Genomic DNA, 24,461 nt, shown 5'->3' on the forward strand with positions numbered 1-24,461 from the left:
CGCGTTTTATATCTTAAATGCATTTCAAGCATCCCTATAAAAGAAGTGCTGTTAATCTAGAACCTCAAAATAACACAGCACAAGATTTAATGCCATCTTTTTAAGGGGCACAGTGACAGTGTTGCAGAGATTACTGGTCTCGAGGTAGGCTATTCATTTTGATATATTATGTATGATTTCTCCAACATCGGATAATGTAATGATTTTTTTAGTCGTCTATGCTTGAATACAACATTTATGACTTTCACTCCCGCGCCACGTTCCTACACGCCGGTACCCAATCGTGATTGGAGTGGAGTGGGGACTTAACCGAACAAGGAGGATAGGCGCTATCCCTCCCTGGCACAAAATAGTAAGTAATACATTTACATATTTGTTAATTAGCATGTATATAATGAGCCTACAGTATTAGTGGTAATATCATTGGAACTTTTTAAAAAGCGTCCATTGATGGAGAGATAGACTACTATACAATAAACGTCGTTCTTCCTTTGTTGAGGGTGCCATCCTCATCCTTGTGAATGTGTGTTGTTCTAAATGCGTTCGTTGTCCACTTCTGTTCCGAGCCTTCTACAAGTGGACTGGCGTGTGAAATGTGTTGTAGCCCATAGGGTGGTCCTGAGTGGTGCGACAGACAGTACACATAAATAAACCTCATTACGATCAATGTGTCCAGGCGTGCACCGCTGGGGTGCATCCGCCCATGTCAAGCTGAGAGAAGGATAGGCTACATCCATGTCTTAAGACCCAGTCATTGCTCCAGACAATGCAATTTTCGCCTTACTCTCCCGGTATATTTTGTTATGCCATTCTAAGCAACAATAACACAGATTTGTGACAAGGGCGCTGGCAGATTTGGTTTATTTTTCTACATTTTCTCAAGCGCTATTGAGCAGATCTATGGTCTTTGTGTTTATTGAGAAGAACAATAGCTATGAAATTCCCACTGGAAAACCCTAGAAAACAAGTCAATTGGGAACCCGAACAACAAGGTTAGTAAATGTAAATTTTACTCTAAAAGTGGAGTTTGTGTAAGGATAGCTTTGTGCAAGGATGCCCTATGCTGACTGAAGAACCTGGGTATACAGTTGTCTCAGCATCTTTACTGTGTGACTTGGACAAAATCAGTTAAACTGTGAATATATGTGCTATAGACTTTCTTTCAAATGATTTATTTTGTGTTTATTTCATCTACAATAGGAGCTTTAATGCCATTTATAATCAGGCAGTGCTTTTTATGACGCAAGGTGGTTGGGAGTGGATCTCTTTCTTCTCCATCCCTTGTGTGCTCAGCTTTGTGGTAGGCTACAGTGTGCTCTTCGTTAGGGATAGATAGAGGCGGAGAAAGGACAGCTGCTGGGGAGATGCCATTCAGGACAATTGGGAATTACTGGGCAGAGACAGAGCCTTTCTACTGACATTCCACATGCTATTATCTGATTCAGTATTTGAATGTGGTCCTCCGCTCTTAATCTCCATACTGAACCCACACAGACAGACTCCTTTCATGAGGTGTTCCCCATCTACAGCTGCTAGGCTGAATAAATCAATATTCTGGCCTCCCACTGTGCCACTTGCCTGGCTACCCAGACTCCTTGCTCCAGCCAAACACTACGCCACGCCCACGGACGTTAGTTTCTTCTCCCCAATGAGTCTGGATCATAGACTTATGATAGACATCGCATCATTGTATCTGTCCCATTATGGCGTATGTGAGAGCATGGGCAGCGCCATTGAGGCCATCTCCATTTTGAAGTAGTACATTTTCTTCTTCTACTACATCATTGACTTGGCAAAGAAACTGAAAGGGTGCACACTGCCACCTGTATAGTATGTTGTTTGAACAGGTATAAAGCCAAGGTTGGTGATTTACTGCCACCTGCAGTTATGGAATGTTTGCTCACTAGTGTAATTCATTGGCTGATCCAAAGTCAGTACAGTATGAAGATAGGGTATTTCTATTGGAGAAGCAGTTTATGCCTATCACACTTGTAGGCGATGTCATGACGATGTTGGCTAGCTAAGCTCATGCGCAGAAACACAAAATCGGGTCTAACAGTCGTCTCGCGCTGAACTGCACATGTGCAGCCCATCAAATCAAAGGGAATCTTTCGATATAAAGTTGATTTTGACGAAAATGAAAACTTGTTAGTTTGTCACTTTCCTGAGGTTGGAGTAATAACATATTCAACTACTTAAAGGGATACTTCAGGATTTTGGCAATGAGGCCTTTTATCTACTCCCCCAAAATCAGATTAACTCGTTGATACCATTTGTATGTCTCTGTGTCCAGTATTAACGAAGTTAGAGGTAGGTTTCGTGAGCCAATGCTAACTAATGACTGGACGTCTATGGGTATCTGCTGATGGGTATCTGCTAGCATGCAATCAGATACCCATAGACTCCCAGTCATTGCGCTAACGCTAGTTAGCAATTGCGCTAGTGCTAGTTAGCAACTTCCTTCAAACCGCATACAGAGACATAAAAATGGTATCCACTAGTTCATCTCTGGGGAAGTAGATAAAAGGCCTCATTGCCAAAATCCTGAAGTGTCCCTTTAAGACATTGACTCGAACCTAGGTTGAGCGTTTAGATTTCGAGAAAATAAAAAACTAAGGAAGAATGTTTCACTTCTCTCATTGACTTATCAAACCCCAAACCCCGACCTGGTCTGCTTGGTCTGCTTCGCAAGCGTCTCGAGATGTTGCGCCTCTGGGATTATAAACTTTGTGGCTGATCCCTCCTGATGACCCGGATGGATTCATGTGATCCTCCCTTAACCCATAGGAAGTCCCACCCAGTTGACTATTTAAAAATGGTGAAAGTCCTCAATGCCGCGCCCCATGCTAAAGCAGGCTTTTGGGCAGTAGAGTTCTCCATCTAGCTCTCTGGTCTGGATTTGAGTACCTCCCTGACCCTTAACTGAATGCCACCCTCTGCAGTGTGCTCACAGATGCCATAATGGGAACTATATAGGGATGCTCTACTATTCTTTATGAGCTAAAGGCAGAGCAGTGGAATAATTTAGTGTGAGTTGTCAGGTTACTGTGCCACAACAGTATAGAAAAAGTTTAGGTATCAGATTTTACACTTGCAATTTGTGTGGCTCAGCATGAGATATTGGAGGTATGATCATATCATGATCACCAATCATCATGGATTCCTCTGGTAACGAGAGAGAGAGAGAGAGTTAATGGTTTTGTAGGATAAGTCAAGACACTTGAATGGGTGGGTTGGATGTTCTATAATGTCCATCAGCAAGCCCCTCTCTGTAGCTTGCAAGTCTGAAAATATTACACAAAATGTCTTCCTAAAAATAAACCCACCCACCCTAAGAAGTTCATTGGGAATTCCTTAATTGTGAAGTTACTCTTTTTGGGACAGTTTCCCGAACGCCTAGTCCTGGACTAAAAAGCAAGCTCAATGGGGAGTCTTCATTGAAAATAGTTTTAAGTCCAGGACTACGCTTAATCTGTGTCCGGCAAACTGCCCTTAATGTCCTAAAAATAGCTTGAGAATGTTTTGCTAGGCACCGGTAATGTGGTAACTCAAAGTGGCCATGTTGGTGTTGATGTTGGTAAATCTCTGGCTATGTGTTCCCATCCTGATAACATCAGTTTGTTTTGATCCATTTAAGCTGTGATCCATGTCAAAGGATAGACTAACATGATTTCGATCCCTGTAAGTGAGTGAAACTTCCTTGATGTCCTTGAGTCTTCATGACGGGTTGTGTTGGTGTTCATACTGAAGGATGCTAGACAGTTGTTCCAGGAACATAGTATGTGGTAGTATAGTAACTGTATAATACAGTGAAATACACAAAAGGTCTACAGTTTATATTGAAAAATACAATTCTTCACAAATCACGCATATTCTCTCAGATATGTATTAAATTAATGTATTACATATAGTATGCAAAGTATGACATATATCCTGCGACCAAGGCTTCTTGTTGGAATTACACAAACATCTCTCTTGTACAATAAGAGATTTGCTTCTAGAATACTGGCAGGGGCTTTTTAGATTGTGTCACTTTATTTTTTAGATTGGGCTAGCACGTTACATAGCCACTGTATATAGCCAGTCAATCTCTCAAATTAAACAAAGAAGCACCTCTCTATGAACAATGAGCTCTTTTTAAAAACAGAGCGTTAGGTATTGCATCATGGTGAAACCCAGCCAGGCCCCTCCCACCCCCTCTGGGGCTCAGTCAGAACAATCTCCCATAGGATGAGGGGGGGGGGGGGGGGGTCTCTTACCATTTATACATAAAATGATCTAAATATGGATGCCTCCTTGACACAATCCCCCACCTTGGGTGACCCACCCCATTCGCAAAGCAATGACCCAGTGGCAGTTATCCCCCTCTCTTACGGGCCACGCTTGTCTATTAGAGAGATCGAATCCTGCTTTCGGAGAAGAAGGTGGTTACATTTTTTAAGCACACTTTTGTCAATGTTCTCAGTGTCTGTGTATCAACAACAACTTATCCTTCCCTTGATATCAAAACACCCACCGCATAATGCGGTTTAGACACGGCTGTGGAAATTAGAATCGAGGATTGAATACAAAACAATTCTCACTGTGGTAACATTATTACATATCGCAATGGCCTGCTGGGTTCTCTGAGAGAGAGAGATGAAACGCTATGCTACCCTAGGATGGAATGGGGCATCAGCAGTGGCAATTTTAGCATGTAAATCTTGGTGGGGCAAAAAAACAATAAGTGGGATGCATGCCAGCAAACAATACATTCATTGCACTATAACAGTGACAAACGGTACCCACAAACTGTTATGGCCTACATGTCCTAACAGCAGTCCTAACACCTTACCACTGCTACAGCTGGCTATCAGCGGAGCCTTGTCTGTCAGCGAAATAGTTCATTTACTGCCTTAAAAAAAAACATAGCTGATATGGCTGACTTGCTTAAACAAATGTTGTTTCTACTAACAATTGAGATGTACAAACTATGGCATAAAGGGGACGACAAGCGAATAAGAGGCAATCCGTAATTTCGATTAAGACATTAATGAGCGAGCTACGACGGACGTAATCAATATAACTATTTGTTCAGCACTTTTTAAATGTACAGTGGCTTGTGAAAGTATTCACCACCCTTGGAATTTTTCCTATTTTGTTGCCTTAGAACCTGGAATTAAAATGGATTTTTTGGGGGGTTTGTATCATTTGATTTACATAACATGCCTACCACTTTCAAGATGCATATTTTTTTGTTTTTAACAAACAAGAAATAAGACAAAAAAACAGAACTTGAGCGTGCATAACTATTCACCCCCCCCAAAGTCAATACATTGTAGAGTCACCTTTTGCAGCAATTACAGCTGCAAGTCTCTTGTGGTATGTCTCTTTTGCCTATTCTTCAAGGCAAAACTGCTCCAGCTCCTTCAAGTTGGATGGGTTCCGCTGGTGTACAGCAATCTTTAAGTCATACCACAGATTCTCAATTGGATTGAGGTCTGGGCTTTGACTAGTCCATTCCAAGACATTTAGATTTTTACATTTACATTTAAGTCATTTAGCAGACGCTCTTATCCAGAGCAACTTACAAATTGGTGCATTCAACTAATGATAGCCAGTGGGACAACCACCCACATTTATATATATATTTTAAAATTATGATTATTATATTTTATTTTTAATGGGGGGGTAGAAGGATTACTGTTATACTATTCCAGGTATTCCTTAAAGAGAACATCATCTAAATGTTTCCCCTTAAACCACTAGCGTGTTGCTTTAGCAGTATGCTTAGGGTCATTGTCCTGCTGGAAGGTGAACTTCCATCCCAGTCTCAAATCTCTGGAAGACTGAAACAGGTTTCCGTCATGAATTTCCCCGTATTTAGCGCCATCCATCATTCCTTCAATTCTGACCAGTTTCCCAGTCCCTGCCAATGAAAAACATCCCCACAGCATGATGCTGCCAACCACCATGCTTCACTGTGGAGATGGTGTTCTCGGGCTGATGAGAGGTGTTGGGTTTGCGCCAGACATAGCGTTTTCCTTGATGGCCAAAAAGCTCAATTTTAGTCTCATCTGACCAGAGTACCTTCTTCCATATGTTTGGGGAGTCTCCCACATGCCTTTTGGCGAACACCAAACGTGTTTGCTTATTTTTTTCTTTAAGCAATGGCTTTTTTCTGGCCACTCTTCCGTAAAGCCCAGCTCTGTGGAGTGTACGGCTTAAAGTGGTCCTATGGACAGATACTCCAATCTCCGCTGTGGAGCTTTGCAGCTCCTTCAGGGTTATCTTTGGTCTCTTTGTTGCCTCTGATTAATGCCCTCCTTGCCTGGTCCGTGAGTTTTGGTGGGCGGCCCTCTCTTGGCAGGTTTGTTGTGGTGCCATATTCTTTCCATGTTTTAATAATGGATTTAATGGTGCTCCGTGGGATGTTCAAAGTTTCTGATATTTTTTTATAACCCAACCCTGATCTGTACTTCTCCACAACTTTGTCCCTGACCTGTTTGGAGAGCTCCTTGGTCTTCATGGTGCCGCTTGCTTGGTGGTGCCCCTTGCTTAGTGGTGTTGTAGACTCTGGGGCCTTTCAGAACAGGTGTATATATACTGAGATCATGTGACAGATCATGTGACACTTAGATTGCACACAGGTGGACTTTATTTAACTAGTTATGTGACTTCTGAAGCTAATTGGTTGCACCAGATCTTATTTAGGGGCTTCATTGCAAAGGGGGTGAATACATATGCACGCACCACTTTTCCGTTATTTATTTTGTAGAATTTTTTGAAACAAGTTTATTTGTGTATGTCCATTACATTAAATCCAAATAAAAATCCATTTAAATTACAGGTAATGCAACAAAATAAGAAAAATGCCAAGAGGGATGAATACTTTTGCAAGGCACTGTACAGCGACAGAATTCAGAACATGGGCTGTTCTTACAGTGTTCTCCCTGTACACCAAGTCAGAACCGTAGGATAAATAAAGGGGGCATATAAGCAGACAATGAAAGCTCTTACAATATTCAATGATTACATTTCTCTAAAACAGGTTATAGGCTATATGTGCACCACCAAGTTAGAACAGTAGGCGAAATTAAGAGGTGAAAATAGACCAAATTATTAGGGTGAGGCACATGGGCTACTAACAGCTTACTACACAATATACACTTAGTATCACTTTCTTAGCTACAGTATACATATCTCCCTGGCATATTACATCATTTATGCAGCAGCATACAATACATTTTTGGACTCACCTTGTTGTGCTGTGCTCACTTAAACAGGAAGGTGGCGCGGCGGTCCTTCGTAGGCAAATTTTGTCATCAAAGAAAGAGAAAGATGCCGGATTTACAATTCCGAGTTGGATGACCGTTCAAAACATATTTTCCCAGTCGGAGCTCGTTTATTCCCGACTTCCCAGTTGCAATGCTTGCAGTTAGCCACTGTCACCGATTTCTTCCAAACCACTCATTGTTGAATTTGCGATTTCCAACATGTTGTGTAATGTTTATGTCCAATGTGTCTACAGTCGTGGTTAAAGGTTTTGAGAATGACACTAGTATTGGTCTTCACAAAGTTTGCTGCTTCAGTGTTTTTATATATTTTTGTCAGATGTTACTATGGTATACTGAAGTATAATTACAAGCATTCCATAAGTGTCAAAGGCTTTTATTGACAATTACATTAAGTTTATGCAAAGAGTCAATATTTGCAGTGTTGACCATTCTTTTTCAAGACCTCTGCAATCCGCCCTGGCATGTTGTCAATTAACTTCTGGGCCACATCCTGACTGATGGCAGCCCATTCTTGCATAATCAATGCTTGGAGTTTGTCAGAATTTGTGGATTTTTTTTTGTCCACCTGCTTCTTGAGGATTGACCACAAGTTCTTAAATGGGATTAAGGTCTGGGGAGTTTCCTGGCCATGGATCCAAAATATCGATGTTTAGCCACTTAGCCACTTAGTTATCACTTTTGCCTTATGGCAAGCCACTTAGTTATCACTTTTGCCTTATGGCAAGGTGCTCCATCATGCTGGAAAAGGCATTGTTCGTCACCAAACTATTATTGGATGGTTGGGAGAAGTTGCTCTCGGAGGATGTGTTGGTACCATTCTTTATTCATGGCTGTGTTCTTAGGCAAAATTGTGAGAGTGAGAAGCAGCCCCACACATGAATGGTCTCAGGATGCTTTACTGTTGGCATGACACAGGACTGATGGTAGCGCTCACCTTGTCTTCTCCGGACAAGCTTTTTTCCCGGATGCCCCAAACAATCGGAAAGGGGATTGATCAGAAAAAATGACTTTACCCCAGTCCTCAGCAGTCCAATCCCTGTACCTTTTGCAGAATATCAGTCTGTCCCTGATGTTTTTCCTGGAGAGAAGTGGCTTCCTCGCTGCCCTTCTTGACACCAGGCCATCCTCCAAAAGTATTTGCCTCACTGTGCGTGCAAATGCACTCACACCTGCCTGCTGCCATTCCTGTGCAAGCTCTGCACTGGTGGTGCCCCGATCCCGCAGCTGAATCAACTTTAGGAGACGGTCCTGGCACTTGCTGGACTTTCTTGGGCGCCCTAAAGCCTTCTTCACAACAATTGACCCACTCTCCTTGAAGTTCTTGATGATCCGATAAATGGTTGATTTAGATGCAATCTTACAAGCAGCAATATCCTTGCCTGTGAAGCCCTTTTTGTGCAAAGCAATGATGACAGCACATTTTTCCTTGCAGGTAACCATGGTTACCAGAGGAAGAACAATGATTTCAAGCACCACCCTCCTTTTAAAGCTTCCAGTCTGTTATTCTAACTCAATCAGCATGACAGAGTGATCTCCAGCCTTGTCCTCGTCAACACTCTCACCTGTGTTAACGAGAGAATCACTGACATGATGTCATCTGGTCCTTTTGTGGCAGGGCTGAAATGCAGTGGAAATGTTTTTTTGGGGATTAAGTTCATTTTCATGGCAAAGAGGAACTTTGCAATTAATTGCAATTCATCTGATCACTCTTCATAACATTCTGGAGTATATGCAAATTGCCATCATCAAAACTGAGGCAGCAGACCTTGTGAAAATTAACATTTTTGTCATTCTCAAAACGTTTGACCACGACTGTATGCCCCTTACTTTTTTCAATCTTTACTAATGACATGCTTATGTATGCGGATGACTCATCACTATACACATCAGCTACCGCAGTGACTGAAATGACAGCAACACTTAACAAAGAGCTGCAGTTAGTTTCAGAATGGGTGGCAAGGAATAAGTTAGTCCTAAATATTTCAAAAACTAAAAGCATTTTATTTGGGACAAATCATTTACTAAACCGTAAACCTCAACTAAATCGTGTAATGACTAATTTGGAAATTGAGCAAGTTGAGGAGAGTAACTTGGAGTAACCCTGGATTGTAAACTGTCATGGTCAAAACATATTGATAAAACAGTAGCTAGGATGGGGAGAAGTCTGTCTATAATAAAGCGATGCTCTGCATTCTTAACAGCGCTATCAACAAGGCAGGTCCTACAGGCCCTAGTTTTGTTGCACCTGGAGTACTGTTCAGTTGTGTCGTCAGGTGCCACAAAGAGGGACTTAGGAATGTTGCAATTGGCTCAGAACAGGGCAGCACGGCTGGCCCTTGGATGTACACAGAGCTAACATTAATAATATGCATGTCAATCTCTCCTGGCTCAAAGTGGAGGAGAGATTGACTTCATCACTACTTGTATTTGTGAGAGGTATTGACATGTTGAATGAACCGAGCTGTCTGTCGGACACCCATGCATACCCCACAAGACATGCCACCAGAGGTCTCTTCACAGTCCCCAAGTCAAGAACAGACTATGGGAGGCGCACAGTACTACATAGAGCCATGACTACATGGAACTCTATTCCACATCAAGTAACTCATGCCAGCAGTAAAATTAGATTTAAAAAACAGATACAAATACACCTTATGGAACAGCAGGGACTGTGAAGCAACACAAACATAGGCACATGCATACAAACACACGATAACATACACACTATACACACGTACACATTGATTTTGTGTTATAGATATGTGGTAGTAGAGTAGAGGGCACACACTTAATATGTTGTGAAATCTGTTATGAATGTATTGTAATGTTTTTAAAATGTATAACTTCCTTACTTTTGCTGGACCCCAGGAAGAGTAGCTGCAGCCTTGGCAACAGCTAAATTGTAAAAAAAATAAAAATAACGGAAAAGTGGTGCGTGCATATGTATTCACCCCCTTTGCTATGAAGCCCCTAAATAAGATCTGGTGCAACCAATTACCTTCAGCAGTCACATAATTAGTTAAATAAAGTCCACCTTTGTGCAATCTAAGTGTCACATGATCTGTCACATGATCTCAGTATATATACACCTGTTCTGAAAGGCCCCAGAGTCTGCAACACCACTAAGCAAGTGGCACCACCAAGCAAGCGGCACCATGAAGACCAAGGAGCTCTCCAAACAGGTCAGGGACAAAGTTGTGGAGAAGTACAGATCAGGGTTGGGTTATAAAAAAATATCAGAAACTTTGAACATCCCACGGAGCACCATTAAATCCATTATTAAAACATGGAAAGAATATGGCACCACAATAAACCTGCCAAGAGAGGGCCGCCCACAAAAACTCACGGACCAGGCAAGGAGGGCATTAATCAGAGAGGCAACAAAGAGACCAAAGATAACCCTGAAGGAGCTGCAAAGCTCCACAGCGGAGATTGGAGTATCTGTCCATAGGACCACTTTAAGCCGTACACTCCACAGAGCTGGGCTTTACGGAAGAGTAGCCAGAAAAAAGCCATTGCTTAAAGAAAAAAATAAGCAAACACGTTTGGTGTTCGCCAAAAGGCATGTGGGAGACTCCCCAAACATATGGAAGAAGGTACTCTGGTCAGATGAGACTAAAATTGAGCTTTTTGGCCATCAAGGAAAACGCTATGTTTTCTCATCACCCCGAGAACACCATCCCCACAGTGAAGCATGGTGGTGGCAGCATCATGCTGTGGGGATGTTTTTCATCGGCAGGGACTGGGAAACTGGTCAGAATTGAAGGAATGATGGATGGCGCTAAATACAGGGAAATTCTTGAGGGAAACCTGTTTCAGTCTTCCAGAGATTTGAGACTGGGATGGAGGTTCACCTTCCAGCAGGACAATGACCCTAAGCATACTGCTAAAGCAACATTTGAGTGGTTTAAGGGGAAACATTTAAATGTCTTGAATGGCCTAGTCAAAGCCCAGACCTCAATCCAATTGAGAATATGTGGTATGACTTAACGATTGCTGTACACCAGCGGAACCCATCCAACTTGAAGGAATTGGAGCAGTTTTGCCTTGAAGAATGGGCAAAAATCCCAGTGGCTAGATGTGCCAAGCTTATAGAGACATACCCCAAGAGACTTGCTGCTATAATTGCTGCAAAATGTGCCTCTACAATGTATTGACTTTGGGGGGTGAATAGTTATGTTTTTTCTATTTATTTTTTCTTGTTTGTTTCACACAAATAAATTATTTTGCATCTTCAAAAAATCAATTTTAATTCCAGGTTGTAAGGCAACAAAGTAGGAAAAATGCCAAGGGGGGTGAATACTTTCGCAAGCCACTGTAACGTGATTTGATGTCATTTCATCTGTGGCCAATGACCTTGAGCCTTCTTGGAAGGGAACTTCTAATGTAACTATATGGCAGCAACCAAGGGGCTTGAATTTTCTAAGTCTACCCTTAGACTTGGCGGTGACGTAGTGTCCCCATGAGTGACAGAACACTGAGCCAATCACGGCGCAACGCTCCGTATTTTCTGTTGGCTTGCCCCACCACCACAGAAAGCACTGAGCTAGGCTGCATTTTGGAGCTGCCTTACTCAAGAAAACAAAAAAGAGACCATGTTTGGATGTGACTTTATTAACTCAATGATATACAGTACCAGTCAAAAGTTTGGACACACCTACTCATTCAAGGGTTTTTGTTTATTTGTACTATTTTCTACATTGTAGAATAATAGTGAAGACATCAAAACTATGAAATACCACATATGGAATCATGTAGTAACCAAAAAAGTGTTAAACAAATCAAAATATATTTTAGATTTTAGATTCTTCAAAGTAGTCACCCTTTGCCTTGATGACAGCTTTGCACACTCTTGGCATTCTGTCAACCAGCTTCACCTGGAATGCTTTTCCAACAGTCTTGAAGGAGTTCCCACATATGCTGAGCACTTTGTTGGCTGCTTTTCCTTCACTCTGCGGTCCAACTCATCCCAAACCATCTCAATTGGGTTGAGGTCGGGTGATTGTGGAGGCTAGGTCATCTGATGCAGCACTCCATCACTTTCCTTCTTGGTCAAATAGCCCTTACACAGCCTGGAGGTGTGTTGGGTCATTGTCCTGTTGAAAAACAAATGATAGTCCCACTAAGCGCAAACCAGATGGGATGGCGTATCGTTGCAGAATGCTGTGGTAGCCATGCTGGTTAAGTGCGCCTTGAATTCTAAATAAATCACAGACAGTGTCACCAGCAAAGCACCCCCACACCATCACACCTCCTCCTCCATGCTTCACGGTGGGAACCACACATGCGGAGTACATCCGTTCACCTACTCTGCGTCTCACAAAGACACGGTGGTTGTCCTCATCAGACCAAAGGACAGATTTCCACCGGTCTAATGTCCATTGCTCGTGTTTCTTGGCCCAAGCAAGTCTCTTCTTCTTATTGGTGTCCTTTAGTAGTTGTTTCTTTGCAGCAATTGAACCATGAAGGCCTGATTCACGCAGTCTCCTCTGAACAGTGATGTTGAGATGTGTCTTTTACTTGAACTCTGTGAAGCATTTATTTGGGCTGCAATCTGAGGTGCAGTTAACTCTAATGAACTTATCCTCTGCAGAGAACTCTGGGTCTTCCTTTCCTGTGGTGGTCCTCATGAGAGCTAGTTTCATCATAGCGCTTCTTGTTTTTCCGACTGCACTTGAGGAAACTTTCAAAGTTCTTGACATTTCTCTTTGCTTATTTGAGCTGTTCTTGCCATTATATGGACTTAGTCTTTTACCAAATAGAGCTATCTTCTGTATACCACCGCTACAATGTCACAACATTTACATTTTACATTTTAGTCATTTAGCAGACGCTCTTATCCAGAGCGACTTACAGTTAGTGAGTGCATACATTTTTTCATACTGGCCCCCCGTGGGAAACGAACCCACAACCCTGGCGTTGCAAGCGCCATGCTCTACCAACTGAGCTACACGGGGCCACAACACAACTGATTGGCTCAAACGCATTAAGAAGGAAAGACATTCCACATATTAACTTTTAACAAGGCACACCTGTTAATTGAAATTCATTCCAGGTGACTACCTCATGAAGCTTGTTGAGAGAATGCCAAGAGTGTGCAAAGCTGTCATCAAGGCAAAGGGTAGCTACTTTGAAGAATCTCAAATATAAAATATATTTTGATTTGTTTAACACTTTTTTGGCTACTACATGATTCCATGTGTTATTTCATAGTTTCGATGTCTTCACTATTATTCTACAATGTTGAATATAGTAAAAATAAAGAAAAACCCTTGAATGAGTAGGTGTGTCCAAACTTTTGACTAGGACTGTATATCTTTTTTACATTGTTTGCAAACTGATATGTGACACATATTAATGCCACAATAACATGCAAAACAGGCAAGCCCAAAATATATATATATTAGATTTTATTTTTGCTAAAAATGTGGGGCTCAAAACAGGTGGGGCTACTTTAACATTTGCTGTTTTTGAGTATTATTCAAGGCAAGTAAGGTCAATGACAACACTGTCAAAATGCCCTGTAAGAACATGCACGATTTAGCTCCTATAAGCTAAATTCTTACAGGTTAATGAAAGAATGGTTTGCTAACACTTTAACTCTCTCTCCTCCTGTGTAGTGGTGGTCCAGTCCAACTTGGTCCCTCCCAAGAAGGTCCAGTCAGGGATGGTCCAGTCCAGCCTGGTCCAGGCCAGTGGGGCGGCCATGCAGAACCCGATGTGCTGTGATCCCAAGGGGGCCAACGGCCACTGCCCCTTACCCCGGCTCTCTGTCTCCTCCCGCTCCGCCAGCGTGGTGGCCAGCATGGACACCACCGGCGACCTCTTGGCCCTCCACTCTGTGATGAAGTGGAAGACAGTGGTGGCGGTGTTCGTGGTGGTGGTGGCCTACTTGGTGGGGGGCGGCTTGGCCTTCCGGGCCCTGGAGCAGCCCTTCGAGAGCAACCAGAAGGACAGCATCACCCTGGAGAAAGCTTCATTCCTGCAGAGGCACAGCTGTGTCATGCCTGCTGAGCTGGAGGCACTCATCAAGGTGAATGTTGGTGGTGGTGATGGTGGTGGTTCACAACATGGTCAAAAGTATGTGGACACCTGCTCATCGAACATCTCATTCCAAAATCATGGGCATTAATAAGGAGTTGGTGCCCCCTTTGCTCCTATAATAGCCTTCACTCTTCACTAGTTGGAACATTGCTGTGTGGAATTACATACATTCAGCCACAAAAGCATTAGTGAGGTCGGGCAGGGATGTTGGGCGATTAGGCTTGGCTCGCAGTCGGCGTTCCAATTCAACCCAAAGGGATTCGATGGGGTTGAGGTCAGGGCTCTGTGCAGGCCAGTCAAGTTCTTCCACACCGATCTCGACAAACATTTCTGTATGGACCTCGCTTTGTGCACGGGGGCATTGTCATGCTGAAACAGGAAAGTGCCTTCCCCAAACTTTGCCACAAAGTTGGAAGCACAGAATCGTGTAGAATGTAATTGTGTGCTGTAGCGTTAAGATTTCCCATCACTGGAACTAAGGGGCCTAGCCCGAACCATGAAAAACAGCTCCAGACCATTATTCCTTCTCCACTAAACTTTACTGTTGGCACTATGCATTCGGGCAGGTAGCGAAATAGCCAAATCCACATACTTTTGGCCATGAAGTGTATGTGCGTGCGTGTGTGTGGTGTGTGTGTGTGTGGCTGACCTTCATAAGGGGTCATTGGGACATTGAATAGTGATGGTTATGGGTAATTAATTTAGGTCTAATTAATAATTTATGTGATCTGGCAGATGAGGGGATCTGTTTATTATAGATGATCATGGGATCCTCATGGAATTCTTAAGGTCAACATGTGCATACAAGAAGTATTGGTCTGTTCACATGAACACTAATCTCTTCAAATATATTCTAGGTTCTCAAGCAATTGTGTCATAGTGAATGGACTTGGGTATTGGCGCATCTAAAAAGTTATGGGTGTGCAGCTTTAGTGCAAAGGTACATAGATGTATCTGAGGAGTTACGTAGATGCCCAGCTAGTGAAATGTAAAATAGGGTTGTTTGTATCCATGTTACATTTGTAATCCTACTTTAGTAGCTCATTAGAATTCCTCCAGCTGTGTCCATGAGTCATGAGATATGAGTTAGGAACTAGCTAGCTAGTCAGGGTTGTTATCGCTAGCGAGCTTAGCCAGCTAACTTGCTTAGCTAACGTCAGCTAGCAACAACTCTTACCCCTAAACTCCTGCTTGCTTCACACAAAGTAGCTAGCTAGCTTGATAAAATATGTATATGAATCTCTGGTACTTCATTCAGCTGACTAACGTTAGCTAGCTAGCTAGTAAATAATTGAAATGAACAGCAAACATAGGACTAAATTGTTCCCTTACCTCGGTTCTTTTGAAGTCCTTTGTAGTCGACTTTGTTGAAAGTCTTGTTGAAGTCTTCTCGTTGAAATCACAGCTAATATTGCAGACAGGCTTGAAATTTTTTTACAAGACTGTGCAAATTTTTTAAATATTAAGGCAATGAGTGGATCTAACTAGCTAACTGACACTGAAATTCAAATATTCCCGCCCCAACGTGAGTGGTACTAGCTAGTTGGTCGGGTGTGTACTGACGTGACGCTATGACGTCTCCTCTTTCCAAGGTTCGTCACTAGTTACCACAGCCACAAATGGCTAAACCCTGCCTATTTCTACAATTTGATTTTAAACCTAACCTTAACCACACTGCTAACCTTATGTCTAACTCTAACCTTAAATTAAGACAACAAAAGCACATTTTTGTTTTCATGAATTTTTACGATATAACCCATTTTGACTTTGTGGCTGTGGTAATTAGTGACAACCCTTCGCAAGCGCGAGTGTCATGCAGTTTACACACCCGAAAATGTCAGATTACGTTAATGCCCAATAATCAGGAGTGTATGATCCCAGAAATCCTTGTTAATGCGTAATCGGGAGTGTACGATCCCGGAAATACTTGTGTCAGTGCGTGGTCAGGACTGTGCAGCGATCGGCACACAAATTTGAGAAATTACCGCTCACCTCCTGCTCACAACAAATGTCACTGAATGTGTACAGGTAGTAAAATACCTGGAAACACTTATTTTCATGCAGTGCATGGGAACACACACACCCTGCTGACTACCCCCTGGTCTGCTGTGGGTTCTAATTCATAAGGAAATGTAATGTGCAGACTGACAGGTCAGGTCTATAGACATCCTATTGAATTAATATTTTTCTATTATAATTCCTAATTCTATGGTCAGGGCATCCTTCCTACAGTAAGCACAATAAGACCCCCAGGGTCTCAGTAAGTACAGTCTTAAAAATAAAGGTGTTATCTAGAACCTAAAAAGGTTATTCGGCTGTCCCTATAGGAGAACCCATTGGAGAACCCTTTTTTGGTTCCAGGTAGAAACTTTTTGGGTTCCATGTAAAAAACCTTTTCACAGAGGGTTCAACATGGAACCCAAAAGGGTTCTACCTGGAACCAAAAAGGGTTCTCCTATGGGGAAAGTCGAATAACCCTTTTTGAACCTTTTTTTCTAAGAGTGTAGCCATGATATTAGCCATGAAAGCTATAGTATAATGCACAATGACACATCATGTACATTAATTTCAGGCATCATGTTAGTTAAGTCACACAATCGACCAGCAGTCGTCTGTTACAAAACTGTCAGCAGAAAAACAATAAGACTTGGGGGAATAACTTGATAGGTGTTTGTCTGGGTAAGAAATACAGCCTTACCTAAAAAATTGTAACAGCTGGACTTCTAGAAAATCTCCTTATGCTGAATATTGTGACTAATTAAGGCTGTGTATTGATTTGTTGCTCTTTAACTGCGCCCACACGTTGCTAAATCAGGAAAACAAGCTGGTGGTCACTGGTCATAGAAGAGTTCATGTTTCTTTTATGTAAAAACAAGCTGTAGAAAGAGAGCGTTGTTTGTGTACCAGACATCAGTTTATTGTGTCGAACAGTCATCTGTGTTTTCAAGCCATTTAGTTTGGCTAGGTAGGAATGTAGTCTCAGTACATTCAACAAATATGAAAGATGTACTGTAACTGATACCTACCAATTGAACCCAAATTCTGTATGTAGTGTTGCTGGCTATACAGTGCATTCGGAAAGTATTCAGACCCCTTGACATTTTCCACATTTTGTTACGTTACAGCCTTATACTAAAATTGATTAAATAAATTGTTTTCCTCATCAATCTACACACAATACCCTATAATGACAAAGCGAAAACAGGTTTCTAGACATTTTTACTAATTAATAAAAAATTAAAAACAGAAATACCTTATTTACATAAGTATTCAGACCCTTTGCTATGAGACTTGAAATTGAGCTCAGGTGCATCCTGTTTCCATTTATCATCCCTGAGATGTTTCTACAACTTGATTGGAGTCCACCTGTGGTAAATTCAATTGATTGGCAGTGGTGGAAAAAGTACCCAATTTGTCATACTTGAGTAAAAGTAAAGATACCTTAATAGGTCCTCTGTAGCTCAATTGGTAGAGCATGGCGCTTGTAATGCCAGGGTAGTGGGTTCGATCCCCGGGACCACCCATACGTATAAATGTATGCACAAATGACTGTTAGTCGCTTTGGATAAAAGCGTCTGCTAAATGGCATATTATTATTATTATTATTAATAGAAAATGACTCAAGTAAAAGTTAAAGTCACCCAGTAAAAACCTACTTGAGTAAAAGTAAAACAAAAAAATTGGTTTTAAATATACTTAAGTATGAAAAGTAAATGTAATAGCTCAAATATACTTAAGTATCAAAACTAAAAGTATAAATCATTTAAAATTCCTAATATTAAGCAAACCAGATGGCACCATTTTCTTGTTTTTTTAATTTACGGATAGCCAGGGGCAGGCTCCAACACTCAGACATAATTTACAAATAAAGCATGTGTTTAGTGAGTCCGCCAGATCAGAGGCAGTAGGAATGACCAGGGATGTTCTCTTGATAAATGTAATGAGTACTTTTGGTTGTCAAGGAAAATGTTTGGAGTAAAAAGTACATCATTTTCTTTAGGAATGTAGTGAAGTAAAAGTAAAAGTAGTCAAAAATAGAAATAGTAAAGTACAGATACCCCAAAATACTTTCAAGTATTTTTACTTAAGTACTTTACACCACTGTTGATTGGACATGATTTGGAAAGGCACACACCTGTCTATATAAGGTCCCACATTTGACAGTGCATGTCAGAGCAAAAAGCAAGCCATGAGGTCGAAGGAATAGTCCGTAGAGCTCCGAGACAGGATTGTGTCGAGGCACAGATCTGGGGAAGGGTACCTAAAAATTTCTGCAGCATTGAAGGTCCCCAAGAACACAGTGGCCTCCATGATTCTTAAATGGAAGAAGTTTGGAACCACCAAGACTCTTCCTAGAGCAATCGGGGGAGAAGGGCCTTGGTCAGGGAGGTGACCAAGAACCCGATGGTCACTCTAACAGAGCTCTAGAGTTCCTCTATGGAGATGGGAGAACCTTCTAGACGGACAACCATCTCTGCAGCACTCCACCAATCAGGCCTTTATGGTAGAGTGGCCAGACGGAAGGGACTCCTCAGTTAAAGGAACATGACAGCCCGCTTGGACTTTGCCAAAAGGCACCTAAAGACTCTCAGACCATGAGAAACAAGATTCTCTGGTCTGATGAAACCAAAATTGAACTCTTTGACCTGAATGCCAAGCGTCACGTCACGTCTGGAGGAAACCTGGCAACATCCCTACGGTGAAGCACAGAGGTGGCAGCATCATGCTGTGGGGATGTTTTTCAGTGGCATGGACTGGGAGACTAGTCAGGATCAAGGCAAAGATGAACGGAGCAAAGTACAGAGAGATCCTTGATGAAAACCTGCTCCTGAGCGCTCAGGACCTCAGACTGGGGTGAAGGTTCACCTTCCAACAGGACAACGACCCTAAGCACACAGCCAAGACAATGCAGGAGAGGCTTCGGGACAATTCTCTGAATGTCCTTGAGTGGCCCAGCCAGAGCCCGGACTTGAACCCGATCAAACATCTCTGGAGAGACCTGAAAATAGCTGTGCAGCGACGCTCCGCATCCAACCTGACAGAGCTTGAGAGGATCTGCAGAGAAGAATGGGAGAAACTCCCCAAATACAGGTGTGCCAAGCTTGTAATGTCATACCCAAGAAGACTCAATGCTATAATCGTTGCCAAAGGTCCTTCAACAAAGTACTGAGTAAAGGGTCTGAATACTTATGTAAATGTGATATTATTATTATTTAATTTTTTATAAAAACCTGTTTTTGCTTCATCATTATGGGGTTTTATGTGAGATTGATGAGGGGGAAAAAAACAATTTAATCAATTTTAGAATAAATCTGTAATATAACAAAATGTGGAAAAAGTCAAGGGGTCTGAATACTTTCCGAAGGCACTGTATCACCTGTCGCGCAGCAAAGGCTACTCCTCAAACAGTGGTTGATGCGTGGTGTGAAATAAGGGTTCTTATAAGCCCAGACACGTCTATATGCAATCCCGTGTGAACGTTTTGATGGTTGCCACTAAAAAGAGGAGGATCCCAGCTGCTTCTATATTTATTTCTCAGCTGCTAATGTTAAGCACATTGCCTACCTGGCATGATAGAAAAGGAACCACGGGAAATGCAGCCTCCATTCGCTATTCGAGTGAGTACGGATTACATGTATTTTTCCCCTGCCCCTGTTCCTGCCCCTTTGATAATGGTCCATTCTAAATCCAAACTAATTTCACATATTAGTAAAGATTAAATTGTGAATAGTCTCATGGGTGAGACTATTATCACTTGATGAGAGAACAGTGTGTGGAGCCGGAGGCAAGGAGTAGAGCGCAAGCTTTTTTGGGGACTTAGCCAGATAACGTACATTCAGAATTTCTTAGCAGACGCTCTTATCCAGAGCGACTTACATGAGCAATTAGGGTTAAGTGCCTTGCTCAAGGGCACATCGACAGATTTTTCACCTAGTCGGCTCAGGGATTAGAACCAGCGAACTTTCGGTTACTGGCACAACGCTCTTAACCACTAAGCTACCTGCCGCACATCAGTACATGTACAGGCTGACTCAAAAGATGCTATTCTGTTCTTCTGAAATACATTTTCTTCATATCATACTTTAGACCTGCCTAAAATAAATAATGGATTTATTGTGATGGTGTATATTAAATTGATTTATTATACTTTTTTAAAAAATAATCAACGGCGCACATCAGCGGCTTGTATGTGTGGAGGCCTGGAGATGCTAAACGTGTTTATATTAATTAACTGTCAATTAACGTGAGACCGGCAGTCATTTCCATGACATTTACCGGCTGACAAAATGTAATGACCGCCACAGCCCTAGGTTGAGTCACTCCTTAATTGATGACAGAGCAAACAAAATGCATTGACTTACAGTACATGTCCATCTTCTATAACAAGCCACATCTAGATATTAGCCTTCATTTGAGAGATAAAACCATGTCTGAAGCTCAGCAAAAAGAGGTTACAGTAAAAGCAGTAACTGTGCTCACTTGAGAGATGTCCTGTGGGGCGTGCACTCTTAAAATAAGCACTCCATCAAAATGTCTGTTCCCCAAACAGGTTCTATATCCCGGCCATTAGTGCTGTGGCAAGCCTGTCATTCAGCCATCTTTCATCCTGATGACCATGGGCAGTAGCCCAGCTCACTGTTGTCAAACTGTTTGATGTGGGCGTCGGCTGCGAAATGTCAATTACGAGAAGAGTGTGTGTGCGTGCGTGCATGCATGCGTGTATATGTTTGTCCTTGAAGTGTGTCTGCTGCCCACCCACTGTGTGCCCACCGGGACATTGGGCCTAATTGGCAGTGCCTGGCAGGGTTGGTATGACTCAGTGTGTGTGGCACAATGTGACTTCATGACTTCATGGTGTCATCCACTCCAATCAAGACCTGTTGTTTTTCCTATCTAAGAGCTTTAGCTCTGAAATAGAGCTTTTGAATGTTATACTGTCCACAGGCAGTTGGTTTTAATAGTAAATATATGATTTGCCCTATACTGTCTTTTTTTTCACCTTACCATTTAACCAGGTAAGCCAGTTGAGAACAAGTTCTCATTTACAACTGCGACCTGGCCAAGATAAAGCAAAGCAGTGCGATAAAAACAACAACACAGAGTTACATATGGGGTAAAACAAAACAAAAAGTCAAAAATACCACAGAAAATATATATACAGTGTGTGCAAATGTAGCAAGTTTTGGAGGTAAGGCAATAAATAGGCCATAGTGCAAAATAATTACAATTAGTATTAACACTGGAATGATAGATGTGCAAGAGATGATGTGCAAATAGAGATACTGGGGTGCAAATGAGCAAAATAAATAACAATATGGGGATGAGGTAGTTGAGTGGGCTAATTTCAGAAGGGCTGTGTACAGGTGCAGTGATCGGTAAGGTGCTCTGACTACTGATGCTTAAAGTTAGTGAGGGAGATAAGAGTCTCCAGCTTCATAGATTTTTGCAGTTCGTTCCAGTCATTGGCAGCAGAGAACTGGAAGGAATGGCGGCCAAAGGAGGTGTTGGCTTTGGGGATGACCAGTGAGATATACCTGCTGGAACGCATACTACGGGTGGGTGTTGCTATGGTGACCAATGAGCTAAGATAAGGTGGAGATTTGCCTAGCAGTGATTTATAGATGACCTGGAGTCAGTGGGTTTGGCGACGAATATGTAGTAGGGGCCAGCCAACAAGAGCGTACAGGTCACAGTGGTGGGTAGTATATGGGGCTTTGGTGACAAAACGGATGGCACTGTGATAGACTACATCCAATTTGCTGAGTAGAGTGTTGGAGGCTATTTTGTAAATGACATCGCTGAAGTTAAGGATCGGTAGGATAGTCAGTTTTACGAGGGCGTGGTTGGCAGCATGAGTGAAGGAGGCTTTGTTGCGAAATAGGAAGCCGATTCTATATTTCACTTTGGATTGGAGATGCTTAATGTGAGTCTGGAAGGAGAGTTTACAGTCTAACCAGACACCTAGGTGTGTGTAGTTGTCCACATACTCTAGGTCAGACCCGTCGAGAGTAGTGATTCTAGTCGGGTGGGCGGGTGCCAGCAGCGTTCGATTTAAGAGCATGCATTTAGTTTTACTAGTGTTTAAGAGCAGTTGGAGGCGACGGAAGGAGTGTTGTATGGCATTGAAGCTCATTTGGAGGTTTGTTAACACAGTGTCCAATGAAGGGCCAGATGTATACAAAATGGTGTCGTCTGCGTAGAGGTGGATCTGAGAGTCACCAGCAGCAAGAGCGACATCATTGATATACACGGAGAAAAGAGTCGGCCCAAGAATTGAACCCTGTGGCACCCCCATAGAGACTGCCATAGGTCCAGACAACAGGCCCTCCAATTTGACACATTGAACTCTATCTGAGAAGTAGTTGGTGAACCAGGTGAGGCAGTCATTTGAGAAACCAAGGCTTTACCGGGTGGAAAAGCTGTAATTTACTGCACAGCTATAATGGGTTGTTGTATTACCAGTTACTCATGCGTTTCCTCCTGCAGGCATGCACAGACACACTCCTGCAACATTACAATGCCCTTTGTAAAGTTGCAGTCACCACCTGTTTGTGGCACTAGTCACTAGTTAATTTGTTTAGCAAAATAGGCAATTGATTAAACCCAGGGTCAAGGTTAAATCCAGGTGGAATGATTGGTTAACTTATCTCTAATGATATGTAGGTTTAATGTAGGGTTAAAACCTGTTCTAACTAAGCATGCAGAGAATCAAATGTCTACCAGTAGTGCATAGAGTCGCAAGGATACTATTTTGTCACACTAATGTATTCCTTTCATCATACAGACATCAAACCATACAGTTTGAATGATGTCGCTAGCGGGTTCTGTTTAAAGTAAACATCTCATCTTCATGCCTATTGAGCTTTTCGATTGGAGTTCTGAATTGAAGGTGTGGTCTCATATGATTTAATGTTTGTCCTTTCCTTTTCTCTCTCTCCCCCGGGAGATTGATTAATCCAGGTGAGGTTTTGTAGGAACTAAAATTAATCAGGAAGACAGAGAGGAAAAGTGAATAATTTACATACTGATTGTCACGACTTCCTCCGAAGCTACCACCTCTCCTTGTTCGGGCAGGCTTTGGCGTTCGTCGTCACCGGCCTTCTAGCCACTGCCGCTCCTCATCTCATCATTCCATTTGTTTTGTCTTGTTGATTACACACACCTGGTTCATATCCCCTCATTAGTACTTAGTATAAGTGTTCCCTCTGCCCCCTTGTCCTTGTGTGTGATTGTTATATGTGAGGAGAGTGTAGCTCGGTTGAGCTGTGTATTTTGTATTGCCAGGGTATTTTTCCCCATGTGCCTGTTTGGTTCCAGTGTGCCTGTTTTGCGCACTGGACTGTTTGACGCATTTCCAAGTACCTCTATATTCCGGAATTAATTCTGTATTCTGTGATTAACCCTCCTGCGCCTGACTCCTTCAAATCACCCATCACAGAATCACACACCCGCCTTGGAGTCAGCAGGAGAGGAGCGCATGCCTGGAGTCGTGGCATGGGTCCAGGAGCATTCGACGATGCTAGCCAGCTTGGGAGAAGTGATGGATCGGGTTCTCCAGGTCGTCCAACGCCTGGAGAGGAGAGGACCCGATCTGTAGGGACCAGCTGGGCGACCGGATCCAGCCACCCACACCCCAGCACCCAGAGGGATCCATACAGTGAGGGAAAAAAGTATTTGATCCCCTGTTGATTTTGTACGTTTGCCCACTGACAAAGACATGATCAGTCTATAATTTTAATGGTAGGTTTATTTGAACAGTGAGAGACAGAAAATGAGGGAAATAAGTATTTGACCCCTCTGCAAAACATGACTTAGTACTTGGTGGCAAAACCCTTGTTGGCAATCACAGAGGTCAGACGTTTCTTGTAGTTGGCCACCAGGTTTGCACACATCTCAGGAGGGATTTTGTCCCACTCCTCTTTGCAGATCTTCTCCAAGTCATTAAGGTTTCGAGGCTGACGTTTGGCAACTCAAACCTTCAGTTCCCTCCACAGATTTTCTATGGGATTAAGGTCTGGAGACTGGCTAGGCCACTCCAGGACCTTAATGTGCTTCTTCTTGAGCCACTCCTTTGTTGCCTTGGCCGTGTGTTTTGGGTCATTGTCATGCTGGAATACCCATCCACAACCCATTTTCAAT

General features: G+C 42.5%; 1 protein-coding gene across 1 annotated transcript in view; it reads left to right on the forward strand.

The window, feature by feature from the left end:
* Positions 1-934: 934 nt before the first annotated feature.
* Positions 935-24,461, forward strand: part of LOC311146127 (potassium channel subfamily K member 10-like) — a gene marked incomplete at both ends in the record, with an annotated part of 41,586 nt that continues 18,059 nt past the window's right edge. Inside the window, 2 exons of the mRNA XM_084182602.1 lie at positions 935-992; positions 13,898-14,310. Coding sequence (XP_084038728.1) covers positions 935-992; positions 13,898-14,310 — 471 coding nt within the window. The remainder of the gene's footprint in view (positions 993-13,897; positions 14,311-24,461) is intronic.

The sequence above is a fragment of the Coregonus lavaretus genome, assembly GCF_964263955.1.
Source record: "Coregonus lavaretus genome assembly, chromosome: 18".
NCBI classification, from domain to species: domain Eukaryota; kingdom Metazoa; phylum Chordata; class Actinopteri; order Salmoniformes; family Salmonidae; genus Coregonus; species Coregonus lavaretus.